This window comes from Thunnus albacares, chromosome 15 (genome assembly GCF_914725855.1).
Source record: "Thunnus albacares chromosome 15, fThuAlb1.1, whole genome shotgun sequence".
Classification (NCBI taxonomy): Eukaryota; Metazoa; Chordata; class Actinopteri; order Scombriformes; family Scombridae; genus Thunnus; species Thunnus albacares.
This window is the reverse complement of record NC_058120.1, coordinates 19,354,649-19,379,046: the sequence shown is the minus strand read 5'-3', so window position 1 is coordinate 19,379,046 and position 24,398 is coordinate 19,354,649. Positions and strand designations below refer to the sequence as shown.

The following is a 24,398-nucleotide window of genomic DNA, read 5'->3' as shown; positions in this document are numbered from 1 at the left end:
AATTCAGCATTAGAGAACAATAATTCTAACACACTGAGCTTAATAAGAATCGACTGGAAGAATAAATTAAATAATCTCTGCCTCACCTCGGGCTGAAGAGGTCACAGTTATATGAAGATGGAAAAATAATATTTGCAATGCTTGTTCTACATCGTTTTGCCAGTTCCCTATGGGACCTGGGCCTGATGGGCCAATGGGAGCAATGGGAGCCATGGAGCCACACCACATGAACGGATCACTAGGTTGGTTTTAAGCACAGTGTGTCTGGACAAATCACTGATGGAATTGAGTTGTGGGTAAATTTACCTTTTAAAAAAACAATTGAACTATAGTATTTCTCTCTTTCTGCTTCCTCAGGGTCTGGGGATATGGATGGGTTGCCAAAGGTGAATAAAAATCTAATTCTCTCTCTCTAAACTTCTCTCATTTGCTGAGTATTCATAAAACTCAGAATCTTTTGCTTTCTGCACTTTAAAGAAGCAGTCTAATCAGTTTTTTTTTTTTCTCCTGCGCTCTCCCCCTCCAGAGTTCCCCTAATAATATGGGGGGCATGAACAACCCTCCTGGAACGCCGAGAGATGACGGCGAAATGGGCGGGAACTTCTTGAACCCATTCCAAAGCGAAAGTGTAAGTAGAGCGAGTGAATGACATCTCACGACCCTTAACAGTTATCCTTGACGTCCTGACATACCAGTGGAAGAATGCAAGCAGAGTTTTGATAAAGTTTGTGTCTTGCCCCTGTTTTATTTTTTTGTTTTTAGGTGTATTGATTAGTCACGCACATCCTATTTTATGAGCGAAGAGGTAGAACTCTTTGTAGGCCGGACATCCATCAGTCACTTGTTTTTGTTTTTTAGTAGTTAAATAGATGCTGAGGTGCAACTGCAGCAGTTTGGTGATTTTCAAAAGAGACCTGATCCATGATACACCACCAATTAAGGAGCAATTAACATTGAAGAAAAGAGTAGCAATACACGTCATGAAAGCGTGTCGAAACATGATGCTCCATGTGATCAGAGCTGATAGCCGAGTCTGCCTCCACACACTCAAGTTGTAGACAATTTGACACACTCATCGGAAACCTGCGCCGATACAACAGGGACCCTAGCAGCACCTGATTAGACAGAATATAATTTGGACCTGACCCAACTCAGGTCCTGGGTCAGATCTCGGTTAATAGGGCTTTTGAGGACCTCTAGTTGTAAGTCCAGTAACACAGAGTCTTTAAACTCTACTATTTGGGACACAACACTAAAAATTTTGAATTGCAAAACACACCATGCTCACAGAACTTCCTGGAGCACACAACAGCATGTTTATTGTTTAAAAGGAATAAAAACAGGGCTGTTAAGAGTATCCCAGTGGACTAACAGCATATGTTCTGCTTGCATTGTAGCCGCTTACTAATCACTTAGAAATTCATTCTATACCCTCTGTATCAGTGATGTGATTCAGTTGATAAATACGAATAACTTAACTGTTTATTTAATGCATAAACCAATAGATGTAAGGACAAATGGAGAATTTTAAAGGTCTAGTCTGTTGGTGCACAGCAGGTGGGGGGGTGGCGGGGAGGGGGGGGGGGGGGTACTGCTCCTTGCATTGTGTAATATTGTGATGGTGTCTTACCCTCAGCCTGGAGAGCCACGGGGTGCACAGGCTGGAATTATAGTCGAGCCGTAATACTCTGACTCAACCGATCAGCAGCAGGGCTGGGTATTGTTAGACACGTTTCAATATTAGTGCCGATCGGAGCCGATACTTTTGAGTTGCGGTATCAAGACCAAAGTGTTACTTTTTCAATATCTTATTCTGAAGAGCACATGTATGTTTGCAAATTAAGTCATGTTTTTTTAAGTAAACATAAGCAGCCGCACAAGATCTTTACCTTTTTAAAAAGTGGCAAAATTGATTTACATAGGGTTGCAATGATTAGTCAATTAATCGATTTTAGATGATTGATGCAAAAACGAAAATATGTGCTGGTTGCAGCTTCTCAAATGTGAGGACTTCAAGCTTTTGAAGCTGAACAGAACATCTTCAGATACAGTAGTATAGTAGTTTAGAAACTGGCATTTTTCACTATTGTCTGAAATTTTATAGACAAAGCAATTAAGCGAGAAAAAATCTGCAGATTAGACAATAATAAAAATCATTGTTAGTTGCACCCCTAGATTTAAGTAAACCATGAAAGACTAAATCTGATAATGCAGTGCCAACTTTTAATACTTATTTTGATAGTCATTGTATTTCTGCTCGTACCAAAAAAGTAATGAGCTTCAATACCCAGCCTTTATCATCAGATATGATTGATTTATTATGGAATTGATTACTTGAGTCTGATGTATTCGACCCACTCTGTGCCTCCTCTGGCTTTTCAGGGCTGGGTCTGAGCGCCCTCTGGTGTTTAAATGTCGTCAAGTTTACATATCCACTCATCTGTGCCCTCCTCCCCCTTCCCCTCTCTCTCTTTTCAGTATTCACCCAACATGACGATGAGTGTGTGATTTTATTTTATTCCTTTTTTTTGTATTTTTGTTTATTTTTTCCCCCCTATTTTTGTACCCCTGCACCTGATTTATTTTTCTTCAATCCTTTACCTCGGATTGGACCACCTCCCCTCCTCACACACACACAAACACACACCCTCTGCCCCCCCCCCCCCCCCTCCCCCTTCCCCCCCATCTGGGATCCGCCCCCCACTTCCCCTTCCCCTCCTTTTTCCCCCCTTCTCACTCGGGAACTGTACGGCCACACAGCCCTCTGGGACGGCCCTTGAGCATGCTGGGACTCTAATTAAGACGGGCCCTCCTGGAGCATGCAAGATGGCCACCAGTCTGAACAGGAAGCAGTCACAGAGCAACAGGAAGAACCTCTTCTCTGACTCCGGCCCCGGCCTCCCTGGCTTCCTGTCAGGGTCTAGACAATGAGCAAGGGAAGGAGGACAAATAGAGAGAAAGAAGGAGAGAGGAGACTGGATAACTCAGCCCTCCCCTGAGGACACGATGTGTTGGGTCTCTTAGCAGCTGCCTGGAAGCTTCTCAACCACAATTTTGGACTTTTTAAATTTTTATTGTTGTTTTTTGTTTGTTTTTTGTTGGTTTTTTTTGTTGCTGTTCCCAACGGATTCAGTGGAGGGTCGGATGAAATGACCCCTTTGCCCCCTGACATTGTTCTCTCTGTGTGTACATTTTTAACAGAGGTGTTGTGATGATCAATGAACTTTTTTTTTCCTTTTTTTTTGTGTATGTATTGTATCATTGCTATTTTTATTATTGTATTATTGTTATTAATGATATTGGTATGGTCATTTTAAGATTAGGTTCTAATTTCTGTTGTTTCTAAGGGCACATGACTTTAATGAAGACAGCATATGTGCACACAAATCAGAACTTATTTGCTGTGTAACAATTCACAAATATTCACACCTGGCTCTATGTGAGAACACCGCCCCCTGCAGGTAAGATTTTTATCCATCACGGTACTGATTGGCCCTTTTTTTTTAAATCTTTCTCAGAGGTTTCATTTAAAAGATCTAAATTTTTAACTTCTTGCTCAATAACCCAGACCAGAAGAAGAAGCGACTCCTGTTTTAGTAGCTTCATGCGGTGAAATGCACAGCTCTATTTATTTATGTACTTTTTAATTTGTCTTATGAATTATGGTTACTTTTTTTTTTTTTTTAAGTGTTATCCCTGTTTTTTTTTGTTAACTGCAGAACTAGTAGCAACTGTGTAAATATGCAGATCCAGTCAGCAGCGTCTCCTTATCTCTGTCAGTACCGACATCATCAGACCCCCCCCCCCCCCCCCCCCGACCCCCTCCCCCTCCCCCCAAAGGTGCTGAAGTTCTCAAAACCGTTTTGACCCCCCACTCATGCTGCTTCCACTAATGCCGCCCACTTTGGTCACTGTTCACTCCAACGTGTACGTAGGCCGCGTTATCGTCTCTCTGCTGACCTGTAGTGAACACTTGGATTGTTTTTGTTTGCTTAACTCGCTGGTAAGTCCTCAACACACTGTGATGTACTGTATGTCTGTGCTTTTATGGATTTGCTTTTTACACACCAGTCAGTTTAGCTCGCAGACTTTTTTTTTTTTTTTTTTTCCCCCCTCATACATGCAGCGCTCCCTCTTTTTACGGTCGCTTCTTGCGAAAGGACTTTCTGATTCTCGGTGAAAGGGGACACTGATCAGATCCTCGGCATCTTTATGTCGGAGCATAGCAGGTTCAGGAAGCGGCACGGCGTTGCTCTGTCGACTGTAACGAGTGGCCTCCCTCCCTTTGCTCATCTTGGAGAAAAGACCTTGTCCGTCCTTTTCCCTTTTCTCACCTTTCCAACGGGCCAGCATCGACACACAGACACAGTCCGCCACACAGCATCCCTCTCTGATTTTTTTGTACAACTCTCCATCTTTTGATTTCAATTTTTTTGTAAATACTGTAAAATGCATTTTGATATCATTGACATGTTTTGATATTTCAAATCACAACTTAACAGTTGATCAGAAATGTGCTGATTTGGGCAACTGTGTGTATTTGTTCAGAGATGGTGTGTCTTTACTCAGAAATAATATGAGTGATGAGAAACAGAAACTGGAGCTGCTATAGACTATATGCTATTTCACCTCATCACAGGCAAACCTGGGGCTTTACTGTGCATCAGAGCTGTAGCGTCAAGGGGTCCAGCAGGACGAGGGAGGACAATTTTTGTAGTTGAGTGTGTGTGTGTGTGAACGCCTTTAGCCAACTCACTGTCACACACATTTTCTTGAAAAAGTCTTTAAATTAAACATAATTCTTATCCAAAAGCCTCCCTCCTCTGCCTCTGTTCTTGGAAAATGTTGAAGTTATGTATTAAAAAAAAAAAAAAAAAAAAAAAAAGATAAACAGGCATATTTTTCACCATTTTGACAGTGAATTTGCAGCAAAAGAGGCCTGTTTTTCATACTTTTCAACTTGTGTGTCTGCCGCCGTCACACTGCATTTCAGCTTCTACCCTCTCAACACAACTGATCACTGAAAACCGAAAGCAGGGCACACAGGACACTGGCTCTCAATCCAAACCACCAGGGACCAGAGTACAGACTTTACTATGAAGGATTTTTTTAAATCTATTTAAAATGGGGTGGGAGAAATGTTTGGGAAAGTAAAGAGAAAAAAAAATACGGACAGATTTGTTCTTATTGCTGAGAGGAGGTAGAGAGGCGTTTCCTCCCCTGTACTTTGAAATACTGTTGTATAAAAATGCAGTCGAACTTCTCTCTATCTTTCTGTCCTGTAAGTAAAGCCGTCACAACGTTGATCATTTCTGTATTTCTATTGTGCTGATGTATAATACTGTAACATTCAGGGGTAGGGAGGGTTAAGAGAGGAATGTGGGGGGGAGTAAAGATTTTTCTGTTCAGTTCCTCATTTTTCCTCTTGATGACAAAGCAGTATTGAATATGAGGCAGTCTGTCCTTGGGGAGTTGCTTTGTATCTCATGTTAGGGTAGTTTCAGATCCTAAATGTCTCGTGTAGTAAAATAAGAGGTTCCTTCTTCGTATGTTTCTTTATATTGTAAAGTTTCTTTAGACAAAAAAATGTTGCTTATTGGAAAAAAAGGTGGGAAAACTGCATTGATAATAAATGTAATTTTTTTTTTGTTTGTTTTTAATTTTCATCAAGTTGTCAGTCGTTTTTGCCTGTGTCCCCCTTGTTGTAGATACATATTAAAAACAAATAAAATGACTTCACTCCTTTTGCCATGAACATGAGCTTCTTCCTCTGGATTAATAGGCTGATGATTTGCCTCCACAAAGTTTTAGCTCCAGTTATTCTGTTATCTTGGTTTTGCTGCTGTTGTGAAGATAATAATATAGATTAAACATTTAATTTCCACAATGCCGCCAATGTATAGTGTTTAGAATACTGATTCCCTGGAATTAATTTCTCAGTGTATCCACAATGTAGATTAAACCCGACAAGATGATTAACAAGCTACACAAAATTATGTTTTGTTTTGTTATGGGTTTTTTTGTTTGTTTTTTTCAGGATTTTCTAAAATATTGGCTTTTTTTATGGTGACAACTGGTGAGTTTTACCATTTCAGGTTTCATATAAAACAAATGGAGAAAAAAAAAGTATAAAATGAATCAACATGAAAACTACTTGGTTGAATGACTCACAGAAGAGAGGTCCTGAGTACTTCTGATGCTCTTTTTTGTGCTGTTATATAAGAAAGGTGTTTCTGTCAAATTATGGGGGAAAAATCAGCATATAGATAATTTACTGTGTAAAAGTAGTTCTATAACATTCAAAATACCTTAAAGTAAATGAACCTGTAAAAGTTCCCCCCCTAATTTGTACAAGTTTTACAAAAGAAGTGGGGGTAAAGGAAGGTTAGAAAATGTTCTCACAAACTGATTGAAAAGGTTAGATTATAGGGTTTCAACTAATTCTCTTTGTTATCAATTATTCTATGATTCCTCAGAAAATAGCAAAAGATGCTCATCACAAGTTCAGAGAGCCCAAGTTAACATATTTCAATTTCTTTTGTTCCACCAACAGTCAAAAAACCTCAAAGATATTCAGTTTACTATTGTCAAAGACTATAACCTGCAAATATTAACATTTGAGAGCCTGGAATCAGTGAATTTTTTGTGTATTTTTGCTTTAATAAAAAGTTTTTCAGTTATCAAAATCGACTAATTGGTTTGTTGACTGACCAGTTCAGGTCTAGTCATGATCCTGGTGGCAGTTACAGTGATGCAAACATGGTGAAAATGTAAGTGTATTTCTTACCTTTTTATAATTTTTATTTTTATTTTACTGTGTTGTATTGTGTGCACTTTGATTACAAACCAAGCAACTGTTGTAAAAATTGTTTACACAGATATAATCTTGAGGCCTTGTGAATATTCAGGGTGCAGCTTGAACTTTCTGCTTTCTTAAAGAACATTTGAGGGATGACGGTGCTTCCAACAGGAGGAAATCTCTGTCTCACAGGTCAAAACGGTTCATCTGTTCTCTTCCTCCTCCTCTAATCTGTTCAAGCTGCACCGAGTGACGACGCAGTGACCTTCTCTCACTGCAGCAAGAGGCAGGAGGAGCGACCAGGGAGGTGACGGAGGAGGCAAGGGGCAGCAGGGACAGTAATGCTGGTCTCACTGATGGTCTGGATGAAGAGGAGGGTGGAGAGGAGATGGGTGGGTGTGGCAGAAACACCATACTCTGGCTCTTGGAGGGTGAAATTGGCGTAGGAACCCGGAGGTGAGAGTCTGACTGGTTGACCAAGGGAGGAAGGTGAAGCAGGGGTGGGACCACCGTGACAGAGGGGAGAGTATTTCGACGGAGTTGGGAGTGAGGAGACGGGCGGGCAGGAAGTTTATCAGCACAGCTTTTTGGAGTCATTTTGTCTGAGTTTGATCCTCCAGGGGTCAGACACCTCTTGGGAGCCATTCTGCTCTGAGCTGCCGAAGATGAACACACGTCTATGAGAGAGAGGACTGACTGAGAGACCCTCGGGATGAAATCCTCATGGCAGCTGCTGTAATTCTCTCCTCCATAACTGTTATCCCTCCTTTGAACCACGCTCTCCCTCCTCTCTTCCATCCTAGACTGATGAGAATATGACTTCTCATCCTCTTCCCTCTCATCTCTCCTTAAATCCTGTCTGTCTCCCTCCTCCTGCAGGCTCCTCTCCCTCATGCCCTCCTCGTAAGCTCTGTTCAGACAGGCCAGGTTGTGAATGGCCAGCCATGGTTCAGATAACATTCTCTGTCTGGGCGGTGGGGTGCTGTTCTGGCTCACTGGACTCAGTTCACAGGAAGGATGTCGGCTACTGCTGCTTCCTCTTTTGCCTGATGGAAGCGAATAAGACAGATTATAAGTGAAAGTTGAGGACAAGTCCACAGCCATGCTAGCAGCTCTATGAGGCTGAACATAAGCACAGGAGTACTTCGAGCTAAATTCTAACATCCTGATGTGTAGCAGATATAGTGTTAACCACTTTCACCATCTTAATTTAGTATGTTAGCATGCTAACATTTGCTAATTAACTCCAAACACAGAGTACAGTTGAGGCTGATGTGACAATATATCGGTCATACCAACCAAAGTATTGGACAGATTTAAAATTTTGACCTGTTGATGGCGCTAGATGAAAAGCTACACATCCTCTCCAGACATATTCAAAAACATATAAAAATACACAAATGTCGGGTTCATGGTGGCACAAGAGGAAAAAGTGGTGCCAACAGAGGATCACCAAAGTCAGTAGGATTCCTCGTCTGGGGACCATGAAGGTCGTATCAATGTGCCAATCCATCCAGTATTTGCTGAGATATTTCAGCCTGAACCAAAGTGACTGACGTAAAGACCAACATTGCCATCCCTGATTCATATTCTGAAATGATTCATCTAGTACAGCTAGTTGTTGCCCAGTCCATTACTTCATTCTCACATCCTTCCTCTTACAGCCAATCTAACTTCATCTGCCAGCACTCTCTTTAGTTTCTATTGTATGAATTTAGTGTCAGTTCCTGTGTGGCAAGAAATGTTACTTCTTTTATTGGACTGTGCCAGCAGAGTTAGCCTCACCTCACCCTGGCAACACATTTTCATCCTCTCTCCTCAGGAATGAGCACTCAGCTAATGATTTCAACCACCAGGCATTTGTTCTCATCTGTCTAGACTTGCCTTTGTCGAACACTGCTGTTACAACATCCAGGAGGGGCATGTTGTCTGCATAAAGAGACTGCCAGTGCACTGTTGGTGCTACTGATTTTTCCATTGCCAGGCAACACACATAACATTACACAGGCCTAAGGCACAGTATATTTAAAACAAGAAAAAAACGTATGTCAAAATGACTAGATTGCGTTTGAAAGGGATTTTTTGCTGAAGTAGGATTACTCACAAATGTCCCATGGTTGCCTCACTTATTGTGCTATTAAAGGACAAATCATTGAGATTAAAGTCTTGACAGTAGCTGACAAAACCATCTCAGAGGAAGGTCCATTTAGTGGCTGTACTGGAGCTTTTGATCATATTAAAAGGTTGACATGATGTTCACAGCGATTACCTATCTCAAGTACTATTCGAATTCCTGTAGGGGGATAAGTGTAAAGCATGCTGTAAGTGAGGTATTTTCATCAGTTACTCACTAGTTCCTCTGAAGTTGAAGATGTTTTCCCCCTCTGATGAGTTGGGGGAGCCTGTCTTGAGGACAATGTCAGACGGGGACATGCAGGACACCGGTGACGTGTCAGGGGACGGAGGAACATTCAGGTAACGCCTGGTCACCGGGCCTCCGTTTACACCCATCTCCGTGGCGATGATGATGATGTCACGACCCCTGGCCCGACAGGCATCCATTAACACCTGAAGTGCATGAGTGCTGGTGAGGTAGTGAATGTATTTGGTTGGGTTTGACCAATTTGAAGTTTTGAAGGTGCCCGAAAATGGAGTGGCATTCAGTATCTATACATTTTGACAGTTTTCGCAATTGGCATTTAAGCGTTTCTTTCATTTTTGTAAGCCGGAACTTTCCACATAAAAACATCAAATTAAAATCATCAGAGAAGACAAACTTTCTATCTTTGCTTTTAGAGGAAAGCAGATCCTTTGTTCACTTCCAGTCAGTTCAGACACTTCTATATTTTGACTTCCTTTGATCATCCTTTCCCATTCCTGACTGACCTTCACTGTCGGTTGGTGCTGTGTGTTGATGGCGTAGACCAGGGCTGAGGCTCCAGAGTAGTCCTCCATGCTGGGGTCTGCTCCTGCAGACAGCAAAGTGGACACCACCTGGACCCCTGCTCGCTCCATACAGGCGTACATCAGAGCAGTACGGCCAGCCCGGTCCTGAGCATTGGGATCAGCCTGATACAAAAGAAGACATTGATAGATTCACTCAGAAGACGACAACTCAAAACGTTTCTATCAGTCAGAGAGCTGCTATGTATTTAGACTAATATGTTTGCTTCATTAAAGTTACATGTACTTTGCTCACAATCACACTTTCTCACATCTTAATGAGATCTGGTCTAGTGTTGATGCTTTTGTGTTCTGGATTTTGAGCAAGAACACATTTTATGAGACAGTCTAACAATGCACAGTCCTCCTTATAATCAATAATCTTGCCTCAGAGTCCCCTATATTGTGTTCCATACAGCCAAAATGTTCAGGAACACTTTGGTGGGCAGATGGAGGGCACAAGCAGAGCTGGATACATCAAGAACTCTGTTTACTATTCATTAAAAATATAGCTCGCTAACTCTAGGTGCAGATTTGTTATGCATTAGAAATTCGCCTAAATCAATATAAGGTTGAACTTCTGTGCTGACTTGCGTGCAGTAGATTGAATTTAAGCAGATGCATTCTGAGTAGAAATGAGGAAACTGAAAGTTTGTGCAACTGACCTTGTTCTGGAGCAGGTATGTGAGGAGTTTCACAGTTTCAGGTCCAGCAGGCTCCCCTCTCAGGGTCTTACAAGCAGCCAGGAGAGCCGTCTCTCCTCTGGGGTTGCGCCCATTGACCTGAGCCCCACCTTCCACCAGCAGGCGGACCAGACGGAGCTTACCCGAGGCTGCTGCACTGATGAGGGGGCTGCAGTCTGACAGGGGGTCCCCCATGACCTGGAGAGAGGACAAAGCAAAGTCACAAACATCCACTATATTATAATATCACAATATTCTACTGTCAACAGCCAAACACTAGTCTGCCCTGAACAGCTTGAACATGTTACCTGACAACAAATATAGTCTGAAAGGAAATTATAACAATGATTTTCTGACAATATTATCCTGATATAGCAAGTGAAAGTTTGTGTCAAGAGGAAATTAAGATTAAATGGTTAATATCTGTCTGTTTTCTTGTTCAAACTTTCAAAAAAATGTTTATTACAACAAAAAAGAAGACAAAACTGGACACAGATACCATCTATTGTCACTATTGGTCCAGATTTAGAGGTTGCTAATGTCATTGGAAATTCTTGGTGGACATGGACATGACATACAGCATGGACAGATACACATGCACAGTAAAGATTAAACTCACCTTAACTTTGCAGTGGTTGTTTATCTGTTCCTTTTCTATAAAAACCGAGCCATCTTGAGTTTATTCAGATCCATTGTAAAGGAAAATCAATCCATTCTTCCATTATTTTTTATCATATCTTTTAAAAGGTTTACCTTGGCTTTTGGATGAAGCACTGGCATGTTGCTGGCTGACAACAAACTAGAGAACATCAAGTGATACTAACTTTCATCTACTGCCTCTGTCTGTAACTCCTCTGTCCTCATCTGGCCCCTCCATATACTACCTGCTGGGTTGAGGGGAGGTTCGGGCCACGGTAAGTGTTCAAAGTTATAAACGGTTTTGAGCCCAAAATGTCACCTGTTGCACACACTGCACTACAAAGACCCGAAGAGCCTTTGATATGAGTCAGCTTTGAACAGCCCTCATCTACGTGTGGCCACCATCTGCGTTCAAACACTGGCAGAGAGGCAGATGAGACACACACTGAAATTCAGACACACACTCATAAAAACACACTGCAGCTCATATGTTCCTGTAAATTTGTGATGCAGTTGTTCTCCCTTTTGTTTTTGTTTGTTTTCATGTCAAAGCACTCAGCACACAATTCTGTTAAATGAATCCATTTGACTTGAATGATTCAAATAGCAGAATGGGAGGGAGGGAGAGAGACTGGCCAGGAAAACACTTTAGCAATCCTCAAATACCAGACGTGCAATTAAGTCAAGCAGCAATTATTTGGAGCTAATAAAATTAGCAGTGAGCATATGCAACAAACAATCATATTGATCAAACTTTTCCTGCATCTTTAACTTGCAAACATACTGTGAATGGACATGAATCAATGGAAATGGATCCATAAGCTTCCATGTATGGTTTCCCAGTTGTTGTGCTTTGTAAATATAGTTTAAAAAGAAAAAAAACAAAACAAAACTTTGACTTTATACAGAAAATATATTCAACAATGTCTTTAAAACATAAACCAGTAACCTACACTATGGCTACATAGTAAGTAATGTTTTACTTCCACTAAATTAGTTTTTTATAGCAGTACAATGACCCTAAACTATGTCCTCTTGAGTATGACTAATGTTAGTTATTACTACTGAATTTCTAACAATATTTAACCCATGAGTCACACTTTGAAAAGCTTTTACAACATCAATATAAGACTGACACAGACACAGATAGGATCACTTCTCTGTCATAGCAACATAAGGTGAGAAAAACACCCTGTCGTTATCCCCCACAGACAGACATCAACACTTACAAATATGCATGTAGGGCACAATTAGACGTATATATATCCATAAATAATTAATGCAAACAAACAGCCACCGAAGTTTAAGAGCTACATTAAATGTTTCCAAAGATGGCATCCAAACCACCAGCAAAAAGCGGAACAGAGTCAAATGAATCTGTACGAGGCTTAACTATGTCTGACCAGAGAGACTTGTCTCATTGCCAACCAACAGGGCTTCTCAAAACCCTGTTCAAATTAGCCAAATTAAAAAAGAGATTGTGATTTAGGAAAATATCTCTGTACTGTGACTATTAAAGGGCCGATGTTTAGCTGCTCAGCTACAAACCATAATAGGCTTCTTTATTTTCCATTTTTGTAAGCAGACTATAAACTTACAGATTTTCTGATGCATTTTTACTACAGTTCCAGGCAGCTGTTTGGTATAAAAATTAATTAGTGGGTGTTTGAAACTTGCTCATGCTGTGAAATCCATCACAGTGTACATTAATGTTTAGTGGTCCTTTTTTTTTTTTTAGTGTTGCATTTTCACTGTGTGGTGGATGCAGTTTTCATTACCACACAATAATAATGCAGACTTGGCGTTCACTTTTATGAATTATATAACACAAGCAAGTGTCAAGAATGTGCTAATTCATCTTTATTTAGTAGAAATGAATAGAAGTTAACAGATGCCTGTGATTGTGAAATGTATCCGGTTTCTAAACCACAGAAACATGTTTGCAAAATGGTCAGTTATGGCAGTATGTTTAACCCTTTAATATGTCTGGTTGTATTGGGTCACTGAAGGCAATATGTTTTCATGATTTAGAATTTCTTAGTTTCTTACTTCTCCACACATGTACATTGCACTGGTTTCAATATACAATAGATTAATATGTATATGAAAATGGTAAAATAAAAATTAAAAAATACAAGAATGAAAAGGTACATGCAAATACTATTTCAGCCAATGCTACAAATCAATGAACAGGACTGCTTTATGACAATATTACATTTACAGGATTTTTTGCATCAATGTGATAAAATGTTTTTTAGTTTAGAAGTTGCTTGACGTCCTCCTGATCAGATTGTTCATACATGTTATTAATCCATCTATAACTTTGTCATCCTGTTTATCCATGCTGTATTTTTGTATTTCTTTCTCTATTCTGTACACACAACATCTATTGCATGTCTGTCCGTCCTGGAAGAGGGATCTCTCCTCTGTTGCTCCTCCTGTGGTTTCTTCCATTAATTCCCTGTTCAAGTTTTTTTCCTCATTCAAATTGAGGGTCTAAGGACAGAGGATGACATTTTGCTGCTGCTTAAAACAAGAGTCAGGTGCCCATAAGAACTTGTCATAATCATTCTTCCTGTTCATACTGGCCATTAGAAGATCCCTTCATAATGCACATGCACTTGCACATGTAAGTGATGGGGCCTCCTGCTGTGCAAAAATATATTTAAAAGTTTATCTGAAGCTAATATGAAGCTTCAGTCATCCAAAATCAGTCAAATCAAGTAGATATCTTTCAATGCTACAGTCTTTTTAGTGCCAAAGTTCCTCTTTTGTTACTATACTTCCACCACAGCTCAACAGGGAAACACAAAGAGGGAATTTATTGCTAAAAAGACTGTGAATGTGGCAGATATCCAATTGATATGACTAACTCAGACCACTGAAGCCTCATATAAGCTTCAGATAAACTTTTAAATGCATTTTTGCACAAAATAACTGTGTGGACACACTGGATTTTGGCCTCCATCTCTTACATTGAAAGCACATTTGAAGGGGATCTTTTAACAGCCAGTATGAACAGGAGGAATGATTACAGCAAGGAAAACCTCTTTCAGTGTTCATATGAACACGTGATTGTTGTTTTAAGACAGGTTTGAAAAATTGTAAACCTATCCTTTAATGTGGATGTTAAAAACACAGTTTAGACCTTTGTAAAATGTAATTTAACTGAACAGTTATATATGAAAATTCCAAGCAAATTATAAAATAGACACCATTATTGTTTGAAGGCTGTATTGGCTCATTGCCTCAGTATTTATTTATTTTTATTCTGGCTACAGACCCACGAACCTAGATGAAAATATTACTCAACCAGAGAAATCCACTTCAGCATTTTTTCCTTTTTCTTCTTCAGAAACAAAACCTCGAAATAACACCTGAAGAAGTGTGAATAACCTGCTCATTCACACTAACACGGCAGAAATTCCCTGTGAGTGAAAGAAAGGAAATTAGCATAGTGAGACTGAGTGGAGACATAAAAAAAGGACAAGTGGTTACGTAAGACGTACGTAACGGTTTATTTATGTCTCCGAGCCAATAAAAACTGCTCAGCCGTCATGACGTAATGCTATCTACTCCAGAATAGCGCGCGGCGGTGGAGCAGCAGCAGCAACAGCAACAGCAACGGCAGCCTTTCTCCGGATCCTCTCGGCTAATGTTTGTTTATTTATATCGATTTTGTTTTGTCCAGAATAAGCCTGGCAGGGTGAGATTTGCTGCGGGATGTCGGTGCTCAAGGAGAACCAGTGTTACGGTCTGTCCAGCGGTAAACTGAGCCGCGGTGGTAACGTCTCCGTCTTTCACGTCAAACTCACTGACAGCGCGGCAAGAGCCATTAGCACCTTTCAGAACGGCAAGGTGGGTTGTTTTTTAAACATTTCACCCTCAAGTACTTGACATTATGTAAACTTATGTTTTGAATTTGTTGCCCCACGTCGTCAAGGGGACCCTTACTTAAAAACAAAGTGGTAAAAAAAGGCTACCAAGGCGGGTTTGTGCTTCTCATTTCAAGCCCGAACTTCACCACTATGTGTCTTCCCCGTTTGTTGTCTCCTACAAGCCTGCTTTTGCTATGAAATGGAAATACATGTTGCATAATACAATGCGGAAACGCTTCCCTGTGTGATGCTGCTTGTAACAAGCTGTCGGCCAAGTCGTTTACAAGCTGCTGGCAAGTATTATGGATGCTAATGAGTGTCTGGGAATCGAGGAGAAAAGAAAGGAGCAGGCTGTTGGGGGGTGGGGGGTGGGGGGGGGTAACAGTTAGTAGGAGAGATTTTTTTGCATTTGAGAGATGGAGCACTTATTATTTTTGCGAAACAGACACAGAGTTGCAGCCTTTAAAAAAAAAAAAAAAAAAAAAAATCTTCACCAGAGCTTGAGGGAGACAGATGGATAAAATCAAAATTAAAACATTTGACCCAGTTTATTACAAATGAATCAGACGCTGCAGGAAGTCTGTAGCAGTGAAACAGTCATGTACACTTCCTCAATTCAGCAATTCCTAGTAATGCGGATAGAAAAGTCCTCACTGTAGGCTTGTTCCAGTCACCCCCTTTTCTGCTGAAAGGTGAAAACCACACTGCCTCTGTCATATCTCAGTTTTAGTGTAATACTGTCATGATGAAATAAAAAGCATCATGAGGAAAACACCTGATGCAGAGCTGAGTCTACCACACATAAAATCACACATACACACAATACTGCTGTACACATATCTAGTTTCCTTATTTAGCTTTTAAGTGTGGCTATTCATAACTCACTTGGCCTGATCACAGAGACACGCACACACAAAAAACACCTGCACTTGAAACCAGGCCACCTCACTCATCAACAGGTGGACTCACAAATCATTTCCATGAAAAGGTCAATTAGATTCAGACTTTCTGTCCGTGTTTCAAATGTGTTGCGCTGGACTGTCATTTCTGCAGTTGGCTATGGGCTAAATCACCCCCGTGCGAGATGACAGCTTGTTATTTCACCGTGTTTCATCATATTCTCATGCGACAGGCTGCTGTATTTTAACGGCAAGTTGTAATGACCTTAGCCGAGCTCTTGTAGCTGTGTTAAAAATCAAATTAGATTTGTTTAAAGAGCTCTTCGTGCACAAGTGTCATGATTAACCAGTAATTCTCCCATCCCAAAGGGGTATGTATACCTGCTGGGGATGTGTGGTAAGATTATGGAGTAGAAAATAGAAATTATGATTGGGTGAAAAATATCATATCTGTGTTAAAGGGAAAAGTAAGCACGTCAATAGGATTACAAATTGATGTGAGGCTGATCTTTAAGTATAGAGCTGTTATGATTAATCGATTATTCATCCAAAAAGATACAGGAGATAGTTTTTTCTGAATTGCATTTTAAAATTCAAGCTCTCCACCAGCAGTAATATTTTCTATTCATTCAGTCAAGGTGGACAACAATCCCTGACCTTACATTAAAATGCTTCCAATAAGTTATAAGTAGTTAAGTATAGTGTATAGATTTTAAAAAATCTGGAAAAGAGAGGACTAGTATTGGCCAATAACAAGAGTTGAGGTATCAGAATTGGTTATGGGAGAGAAAAAATTGGATCGGTTCATCACTAGTTGTCACAGTAACCAGTAAACTACCAGCTACTATAAGCCAACCGCAAAGTGCTTGCCCCCTACCAACCCGGGTCACTATGTGCTGTGATTGAGAGTAAAAAAACTAGTTGTTAAGCAAGAAGAGAAGTCAAAATAGATATTAAAAACATGGTTGAAACATTGAGCCTCTGCTACACTAAGTGGTAATAATGTGACTCTAAACTTCTGATAAAATGAACCCATAAACACACACAATTCCAAGATCGCTATGCTTGAAATTAATGAAAAAATATCCACCTTTTTATATAATCAGTAGTGTCAACATCCATTCAAAAGAACACATTTGGAACATGGGAGGTGTTGTCAATGAAAGGGTGCTTGAGCTCATCTGATTGGGCTGTGAGGGTAAAAAAAAAAAAAAAAAGTTGGGAGCCGCTGTGATACATGATACACAGACATGAAGAACAATGGCCTACAGAAAGAAAACCAAATGAATCAAGTAATTGTAAAACCACACTGAAGCAGGACAGAAACACTCATAGAGGGGACATCCTTTGTGTTTATGTTTATGTTTCTGTGCAAATGATTTGTCTTTTGATTTGTCTCCAGGGCTGGTCCTCCCATCCCACCATCTGTTTTAATGGAAACCAAGGGGTAAGAAGAAACCGGCCTCTTTGTTGACATATGTTAATTCATTAATTTCATATGATAAATGTTAAATATTATAAATCTCATTTTCTGTCTCTGTCTGCATCTTTTTTTTGTTATCTCTCTCGTGTTACAGAGAATCAGGATCCCTTGCTCGAAGGATAGCAATGAAGCGAGGACTTTCACCTTTGGCGTGACCAATGTTGCCCGTGACAATCCGCATGGAAGCTTTGACTGCATCCAACAGCTCAGCACTGGGTAAAACACAAGAAAAATATACAGATACACAAATAATCTACAATAAATGCCAAAAAATTGTGAAAAGTTTGGGAATTATCCATCAAATCTGGTATTGAGTCCTGCCACAAATACAGTAGAAATCTTTGTAGCTCTTTCCAGAACCAAACATGAAGAATTATTATAAACAACAGATGTTTATGGTTTAATCAGGGTCCTTTAATTTTATTACATATTCCTGGAAATATTTGATGTATTTTGCAGGTATTTAACATTTTACAGAGAGGGAGGTGCAATTTGATACAAATTATGAGGAAAAAAAATGGAAAAATTCTTAATGAATTAAACTCTTAACAATTCTTTGATTGACAGAAAGTACTTTGTATTAATATTAGTGTATTTATACTACCATATTACATAAACCATTCAAAGAAATGTCCTGAGCAACTACTTTTAGGAAATAGCTGAACAAACCTACATATGAAACTACAACTCATCTAGTTTACCTTAACGTCAAGCATCTAGACGCTGAAACAATCTTTCATTTGAAAGAGATAAGGACTCCTGAAAGCTGTGTCAGATCGCTGTCTGTAATCGCTGTCCTCCCTCCCTCCTCTTCCCAGTGCTGCCGAGGAGCTGTCATGTCTCGGGGTGATTCAGAAGAAGATGACAGTCAAAGCCACAGATGACTCGTACGATAAGGCTCTTCAGAGCATGGCTCAAGTTGAAGAGGAGACGCGTAGCCGAGGGGCCATTGTCATCAAACATGGGGGACGTTTTCAGGGTAGGAAGCACAGTACACACTCACTCACATGTGCACAAAGCCCAAAAGACAAATTTATACTGTATTGTGCTGATAATATCCAAAAAAGCACAGTCAGCCCTATTGCATTTGGTTGCCATAGCAACATGTGTAGTAACTAGTGACATAGTAATGGTGTAACTTGTTTTCTCCTTTTGTGTGTATTCTACTCTTAAGTAAACTTTCTCTACACTACACATGTGTACACATACATATAGAGTATCTGTTGTTGTACATATTTATATCATATATCACTGTTTTAAAGGATGCTGAGATTCTGCAGGACTACAAACCTATTTTCTGAACATACAGTGACTCTGGGTTCTGCAAATATACAGCAAACTCATCAGCAATATGCATTCACATGAAAAAACCAGTGATTGAGCGCTTTTTTTTTTTTTCTTTTTTTTTTTTGTCACCGCTGGCTTTCTACTTCAAACCACCAAGCCACTTCCTTCTAATAGATATGTTAGTCAACATCATCTTCTCTCAGTAAATGTACCAACAAACTTTGATGATTTTGTCAGTTTAGAGGAAGCCTGTGCACAAGGTTTGTGCTGCTGTGTAGTTATTTCCGAAATTAGATAGCAGCTCTCTAAGACGTGAGTTCATATTTTTAACCAAATGTGGGTTTCTGAAGAGGTGAAATAAAGTCTCTTTATCCACAATACTAATAACTAGTTTCCCTGTGGTGTAGAGCTAAAACAATTAGTCAATCAACAGAAACTAAAACTGAGGTTTTAGTCTTTTTTTTACATTTGCTGGTTGCAGCTCCTCAGATCTAAGGATTTGAAACTTTTATGTGTCATAAATGATAGAAAGCTGAATATCTTTGGATTTTGGAATGTTGCTCAGACAAAACAACAACGGAGACATTTGAAGATGTCACCATGGTCTCTAAGAAATTATAATGGGCAATTTTATAGACAACACGATAATGAAAATAATCATTAGTTGCAGCCCTACTCTGGTGTCTGATCTTGCTAGATTTAGTCTGAAATTGCATGCTCTTTTAAAGCAGTAGTTACACAATTGGGTGTTTCCTAGTACAACCTTCTTTTTAACTCATTTAAGAATGAAAAAAGAAGACTGCACGAGGTTACCTTTTGATGTTGGAAGCATCAATCAGGCTTCTGTGAACTCCTCAAGATTACGTTTGAAGATATTTTTGCTTTATTCGGGCTGTTCTGTGTTTGATGTGAGATTTTCTGCTACCTTGCAGGGAAGAAGGTCACAGTACGAGCCCCAGCCCCAGCGCTGGCCAGCCTGACCAAACCTCGACCCTCGCCCCAGTCCCTCCTCAGCAACATTAAGAAGGGTGTCGGCATGTCCAAGCTGAGGAAGGGCGCCTGTGCATCAAACAGGAGGAGTGTGAATGACGTGCGGGAGAGGCCGCTCAAGGAGAGGGTGAAACACCTGCTGGCTCTGAGGCCGTACAAGAGGCCTGAGCTGATCTTGAGACTACAGAAAGATGGACTGACAGCGGGAGACAACGATATGCTCGACTCTGTGCTGATGGAGGTTAATGCTTTTCTGTTTTAGCCAGATAAATACAGCAGGTTTTTTTCTGGCAGCACACAGGAAGAAACATCTGGGAGCATAAGGGAAAGTTATGAAACTAAACTGCCCTTTAGAATAAATTGAACATTTTGCCAGTAAGCCAACACAACATTATACACTGAGAGAACAGGGACCACATCAGTGCCTTACTTAAGTTTGATGCATGAGCATGTGGGAATTAAACATTTAAACTTGAATGAATGATCAGAGGTAGGTTTGGATTCTCAGCACTGAAGATAAGTCTTTTCTCAACCGTTTTTGTGTGTGTTTGTCTGTGTACAGGTCGGCCAGCTCAATAGAAGAGACAACACTTTTGTACTAAAGGACGGTCTGTATAAGGAGCTGCAGAAGGACTGGCCTGGCTACACCTCAGGGGACCAGCAGCTTCTAAAGCGAATCCTTGTCAGGTAACACAGATGAGAATCAGCTTTAGAAATCTGGTACTGCAATTTGAGAACTCTCACCATTTGCAGGCAATGAGTGACTCAGCTAACAGTTTTCTTTTCATCTGTTCACTTTGTCAGTTCGTTTGAGGTTTTACACGTAATATTCCTCCTGTTAACCACAGCTCTAACACTCCTGCAAATTATCTGCCTGTATATTGCCTCATCAGCATGTAGGTTAGAATATACATGCAGATCTGAAAGTGCTGGTGTTGTGGCTCTAAAATTAGATGTTATTGGTTGGACCTGGTGTCTGACTTTTCTTTTTCCACCTTTCTGTAATCAATTACAAAGGGGAAAACCTTTTGTTGTATAAGCAAAGCAGAGTATTGTGTTTCTAGAAATTATTATAGCCATTTAAAGTAAAAGTATCGCATTCTCTTTACTTTGCAGGAGACTGTTTCAACCACAACAGAACCTCCTCTCTGTCCCCGAGGCCCAGGTCAGCCCACTGCGAGACACCCCCAACTCCTCCCCAGCACACCGCCCAAAACATTCCCTGCCAGAGGAATACACTGACCCTCTGGCTAGCAAGAAACCCAGGATATCCCACTTGTCTAGCAAAACAGCCAGTGACAAGTCAAGATTGAGGTCATCTGAACAAGCGGCTCATAAAGATGTCACACGAGCCACAGGGGATGACAGGCAAAGGAACTCGCTTGATCCTCGAAAGCTTTTTGACTCCTTGCAGTCAGCAGTCTGTCAGCAGGAAACCGAGGTGACTGACAGGCTAAAGCCAACTCCCTGTGCTCAGGAGGAGCCTGAAGGCCACCCTCAACCCGACTCCGATCGCCCCCCGTCCCCTCTGATAGTGCCCGATCTTGACAGACACACAATCAAAAGGAAGAAGAGCAAACACAAACACAGAGACCACGTAAGTACAAGAAGCAAAAAAGAAAAGCACTTTTTATTTGCTTCCTTGTTGAAATATTCAAATCATTTGACGCATTGTTGATTTATTTTTGTTTTGTCAAGGAGAAGGAGAGGTGGAGAGACAAGAAAGAGAGGAGAACGCATCACAGCTCAGAGGATCCAAAGAAGAAAGTCTCTCTGGACTGCACTGGTGAGTGCTGTCAGTTGTTGACGTGTGACAAAAAGTGTCAAATTTTCAGTTTGTTTTTTTTTTTAATTGTGTGACATTGTTCTTTCTTGTCAGACCCTGAAGAAATTTTGTTTGCCTCTAATGTGCTCCAAGCGGACAATGACACAGTAGATTATTTATCGTAAGTATGTAGTAGATTATCCTAAAATCAGGAATTTATTCTTCCAATGGTCAGCAAAAAATCTAATTAATGTATATCTAAAAAATGATTTTCATAAGAAAAAATTTTGTTGTCAGGTGTGTGATCTTTACTGATCTGATCATAGCGACCCTCTTTAACTTTCTCCGCACAGGACGTATACGAAGATTTGCAGCCAAGACCAGAGACAGAGTTACAAACAAGACTTTAACAAGGAGTACAGCGAGTACCGAGATTTACATGCCCACATCGACAGTGTGACGCGGCAGTTCATGGAGCTGGACACACAGCTCAAACAGCTACACCATGAATCACGTAAATACAAGGTTAGTACATACAGAAATGAAGCGCTAAACGTTTGAGTTTTTATGTTTGGGCATCACTCTCTCTCCCGTAGACTTAAAGGTGGCTATAAGAAGTTTCAACCATTTTAGAAACTACTTTAAAATATATGACAATTTAAAATAAATGACAATTTAACTACTTTGGTTTAGAGACAATAATGTTACTTAAACTGTATTTCTCTCCTACAGACAGTACATAATAAGATTCTTCAAGAGTATCGCCGTATTAAAAAGGTAACTTTCTTAAAATTTGCCTAATGCAACCATTACTCTGCACTTTTTTTGTGTCATAATAAAGTCTTTTTATTTTTCGTCCCTTTTTTTTTTAGTCCAACCCCAACTACAGCCAGGATAAGATGCGCTGTGAATATCTACACAGCAAACTGGCCCACATAAAGAAGCTCATATCAGAGTACGACCAACGACAACTGGGCGCGGACCGTTCCTTTCCAAACTGAAGAAGCTGACTCGCAGACGAGTGAACTTGGTGATTTCAATAAACACCCCGAGGCAGGGATGGTTCACGCTGCAAAGCTCGAGCTGGTTTCTATGAGCAGAATGGCTAAACGCAGTCTCACGAGACCTGCTGGAAATGTCAGTGAGGTTGGGAAGTCATTCGTGAAGAGCAGCAGTAGTACGCCGGGGAAAAGCAGCCCTTTTAATATGAGTTCTTTTCTTGGAATATGAGATATTTTCTTTGAACCTAAGGGCTGGTACTACAGTGACATGATACTGCCATGGACAAAGAGCGTAACAATAGTTTTACAAAGGCTCTTAAAACTAAGCTCTTTAAAATGAAAACTGATAAACGTGGAGGGAAGGTGCAAAGCCTAAAAGAAACAAAAAACACTTGTAGATTCCTGTCCGCATCACACATTTAACTTCTTTTGTGAATGAGATGAAAACATCAATTTGAGTATTTGCTTATGTGTTCTGTCAGCCATGTCAGAGTTCAAGTCTTCAGCTGTAAGCATGAGATAAATGCACACTGCACATACCCAGACAGCTCATATGAAAAGCAGGTGAGGGTTACTTCTCTCCTTGTCAGAGAAGACATGGCAGCTGGGATGCAGATGTGCACATCCTGGGAAGACATCTGTCGTCTTCTTTGGGTTCGGTGAGATGAAACTGTATCGGTGTTGTTGTCAGTTCTCAGTTCAGGCCTGATCTACTTGGTAAGGTAATACTTCAGGACTGGATTCATAGTATTCCACTGGTGTTATCCTTCATTCGTCGTTTTCTTGGAGCACAGAAGACTGTTACGTTGAATATAATGTGAACTTGAAGTTGTATTCAGGGAATTAACAGTATAAGTTGCAGTATAGGTTTGATTTGAAACTTGTTTTAATTATCAGAATAGAGAAAGTTATGGATTTGTTACTGTAAGCTGTGATGGCAAAAGATTGAGATATAAAAAGATATTGCATGCAGTGTAACTTACAGAATGCATGAGGAAATAAATCAGATTTTGTTGGAATTTGAAAAAAAAAATCTTTTGTATTCATTTTAAATGTTCCAATCTATATTCCTTTTTCATTCACCGGCCTGTCAAAAACATCAAGCAATGCACTTATTATAAATATGCTAAGTTAGAAAATATAAGTAAAGAATAGGTATAAATGAATTAAAACAGGTTAGATGTTTTAATTCACTGGAGTAAATATCAGTTCCAGTCAAGCACCAGCAGATAAACTGTGCCTCATCATTATAGAAGGAATTTGAAGGGATTTCCAGTTTGTTTTATGTCTGTGAAAGTTTATTTCAAATCTGAAAGCTAGCATCAACTGTAAATCAATTATTCAGTGTGTTTTCTGACAGAGGTGATTTACAGTATGCTTAAACCTCAAACTCTCAAGCATTTATTATAAATACCCTGAAGTTGGAAACTATAAGTAAAGAATGGGTGTGAATCTGTAACTTATTAAAGGCAGCTGAACCTAAAAGTTAAACATGTATGTTAGAAAGGTAAATCTGATCCTAGAATCAGTTGTTGGTTAATAATTTAGTGTATAGTGGTATAATGTAACAAAATTTACTCAAGTACTGTATTTTAGTGCTTGAAGTAATTTTATTTTACTTGAGTATTTGTATTTTCTGCTATTTAATACTTGTATTTCTACATTTTTTTCAAAGTTTCTTTGCAGATTTTACACACAAAACATGATCAACAAATAAAAAATGATGCATCATTATTGATAAAACTACCCAACTGTATATGAAGTCGTTAAAATCATTGTTACCTTGACCAGCTACATTAAAAAGCTGCTTTACACATGGAAACATCAATAATTAGGCTATTATCCAATTATCAATACTAAAACGTATATTAATGTAACTCTGAAAAGGGCCATTTTCGATTACGAGTACTTTAATAAAAGTGAGAGAAGCAATACTACAGTATAAACTTCACTATTATAAGTAAAAGTCCTGCAATCAAAATTATACATAAGTAAAAGAACAGAATTACAGTCAGCAACATATTGAAAGTG

At 39.8% G+C, this 24,398-nt stretch overlaps 3 protein-coding genes across 4 annotated transcripts in view; 2 read left to right on the top strand and 1 right to left on the bottom strand.

The window, feature by feature from the left end:
* Nucleotides 1-5,755, top strand: part of zgc:110158 (uncharacterized protein LOC553590 homolog) — a 42,401-nt gene extending 36,646 nt beyond the window's left edge. For both annotated transcript variants that reach the window (XM_044375445.1, XM_044375444.1), the window contains exons 15-18: nt 164-242; nt 358-386; nt 527-628; nt 2,479-5,755. In XM_044375445.1, the coding sequence (XP_044231380.1) occupies nt 164-242; nt 358-386; nt 527-628; nt 2,479-2,508 (240 nt within the window). In that variant the 3' untranslated portion in view covers nt 2,509-5,755. The remainder of the gene's footprint in view (nt 1-163; nt 243-357; nt 387-526; nt 629-2,478) is intronic.
* Nucleotides 5,756-6,793: 1,038 nt separating this feature from the next.
* On the bottom strand, nt 6,794-12,240 carry LOC122998595 (ankyrin repeat domain-containing protein 34B). The gene is made up of 5 exons (XM_044375532.1): nt 11,045-12,240; nt 10,408-10,623; nt 9,686-9,868; nt 9,151-9,367; nt 6,794-7,845 (listed from the first exon to the last, which is right to left on the bottom strand). The coding sequence occupies exons 2-5, from the start codon at nt 10,618-10,620 to the stop codon at nt 6,986-6,988; spliced, it is 1,473 nt and encodes a 490-aa protein (XP_044231467.1). The 5' UTR covers nt 10,621-10,623; nt 11,045-12,240; the 3' UTR covers nt 6,794-6,985.
* A 2,388-nt stretch (nt 12,241-14,628) lies between these two features.
* On the top strand, nt 14,629-23,395 carry LOC122998593 (RNA polymerase II elongation factor ELL-like). The gene is made up of 12 exons (XM_044375529.1): nt 14,629-14,922; nt 17,244-17,288; nt 17,419-17,540; nt 18,143-18,303; nt 19,544-19,842; nt 20,164-20,288; nt 20,718-21,198; nt 21,300-21,387; nt 21,481-21,547; nt 21,720-21,891; nt 22,099-22,143; nt 22,239-23,395. The coding sequence occupies exons 1-12, from the start codon at nt 14,788-14,790 to the stop codon at nt 22,365-22,367; spliced, it is 1,869 nt and encodes a 622-aa protein (XP_044231464.1). The 5' UTR covers nt 14,629-14,787; the 3' UTR covers nt 22,368-23,395.
* The last annotated feature ends 1,003 nt before the right edge of the window (nt 23,396-24,398 follow it).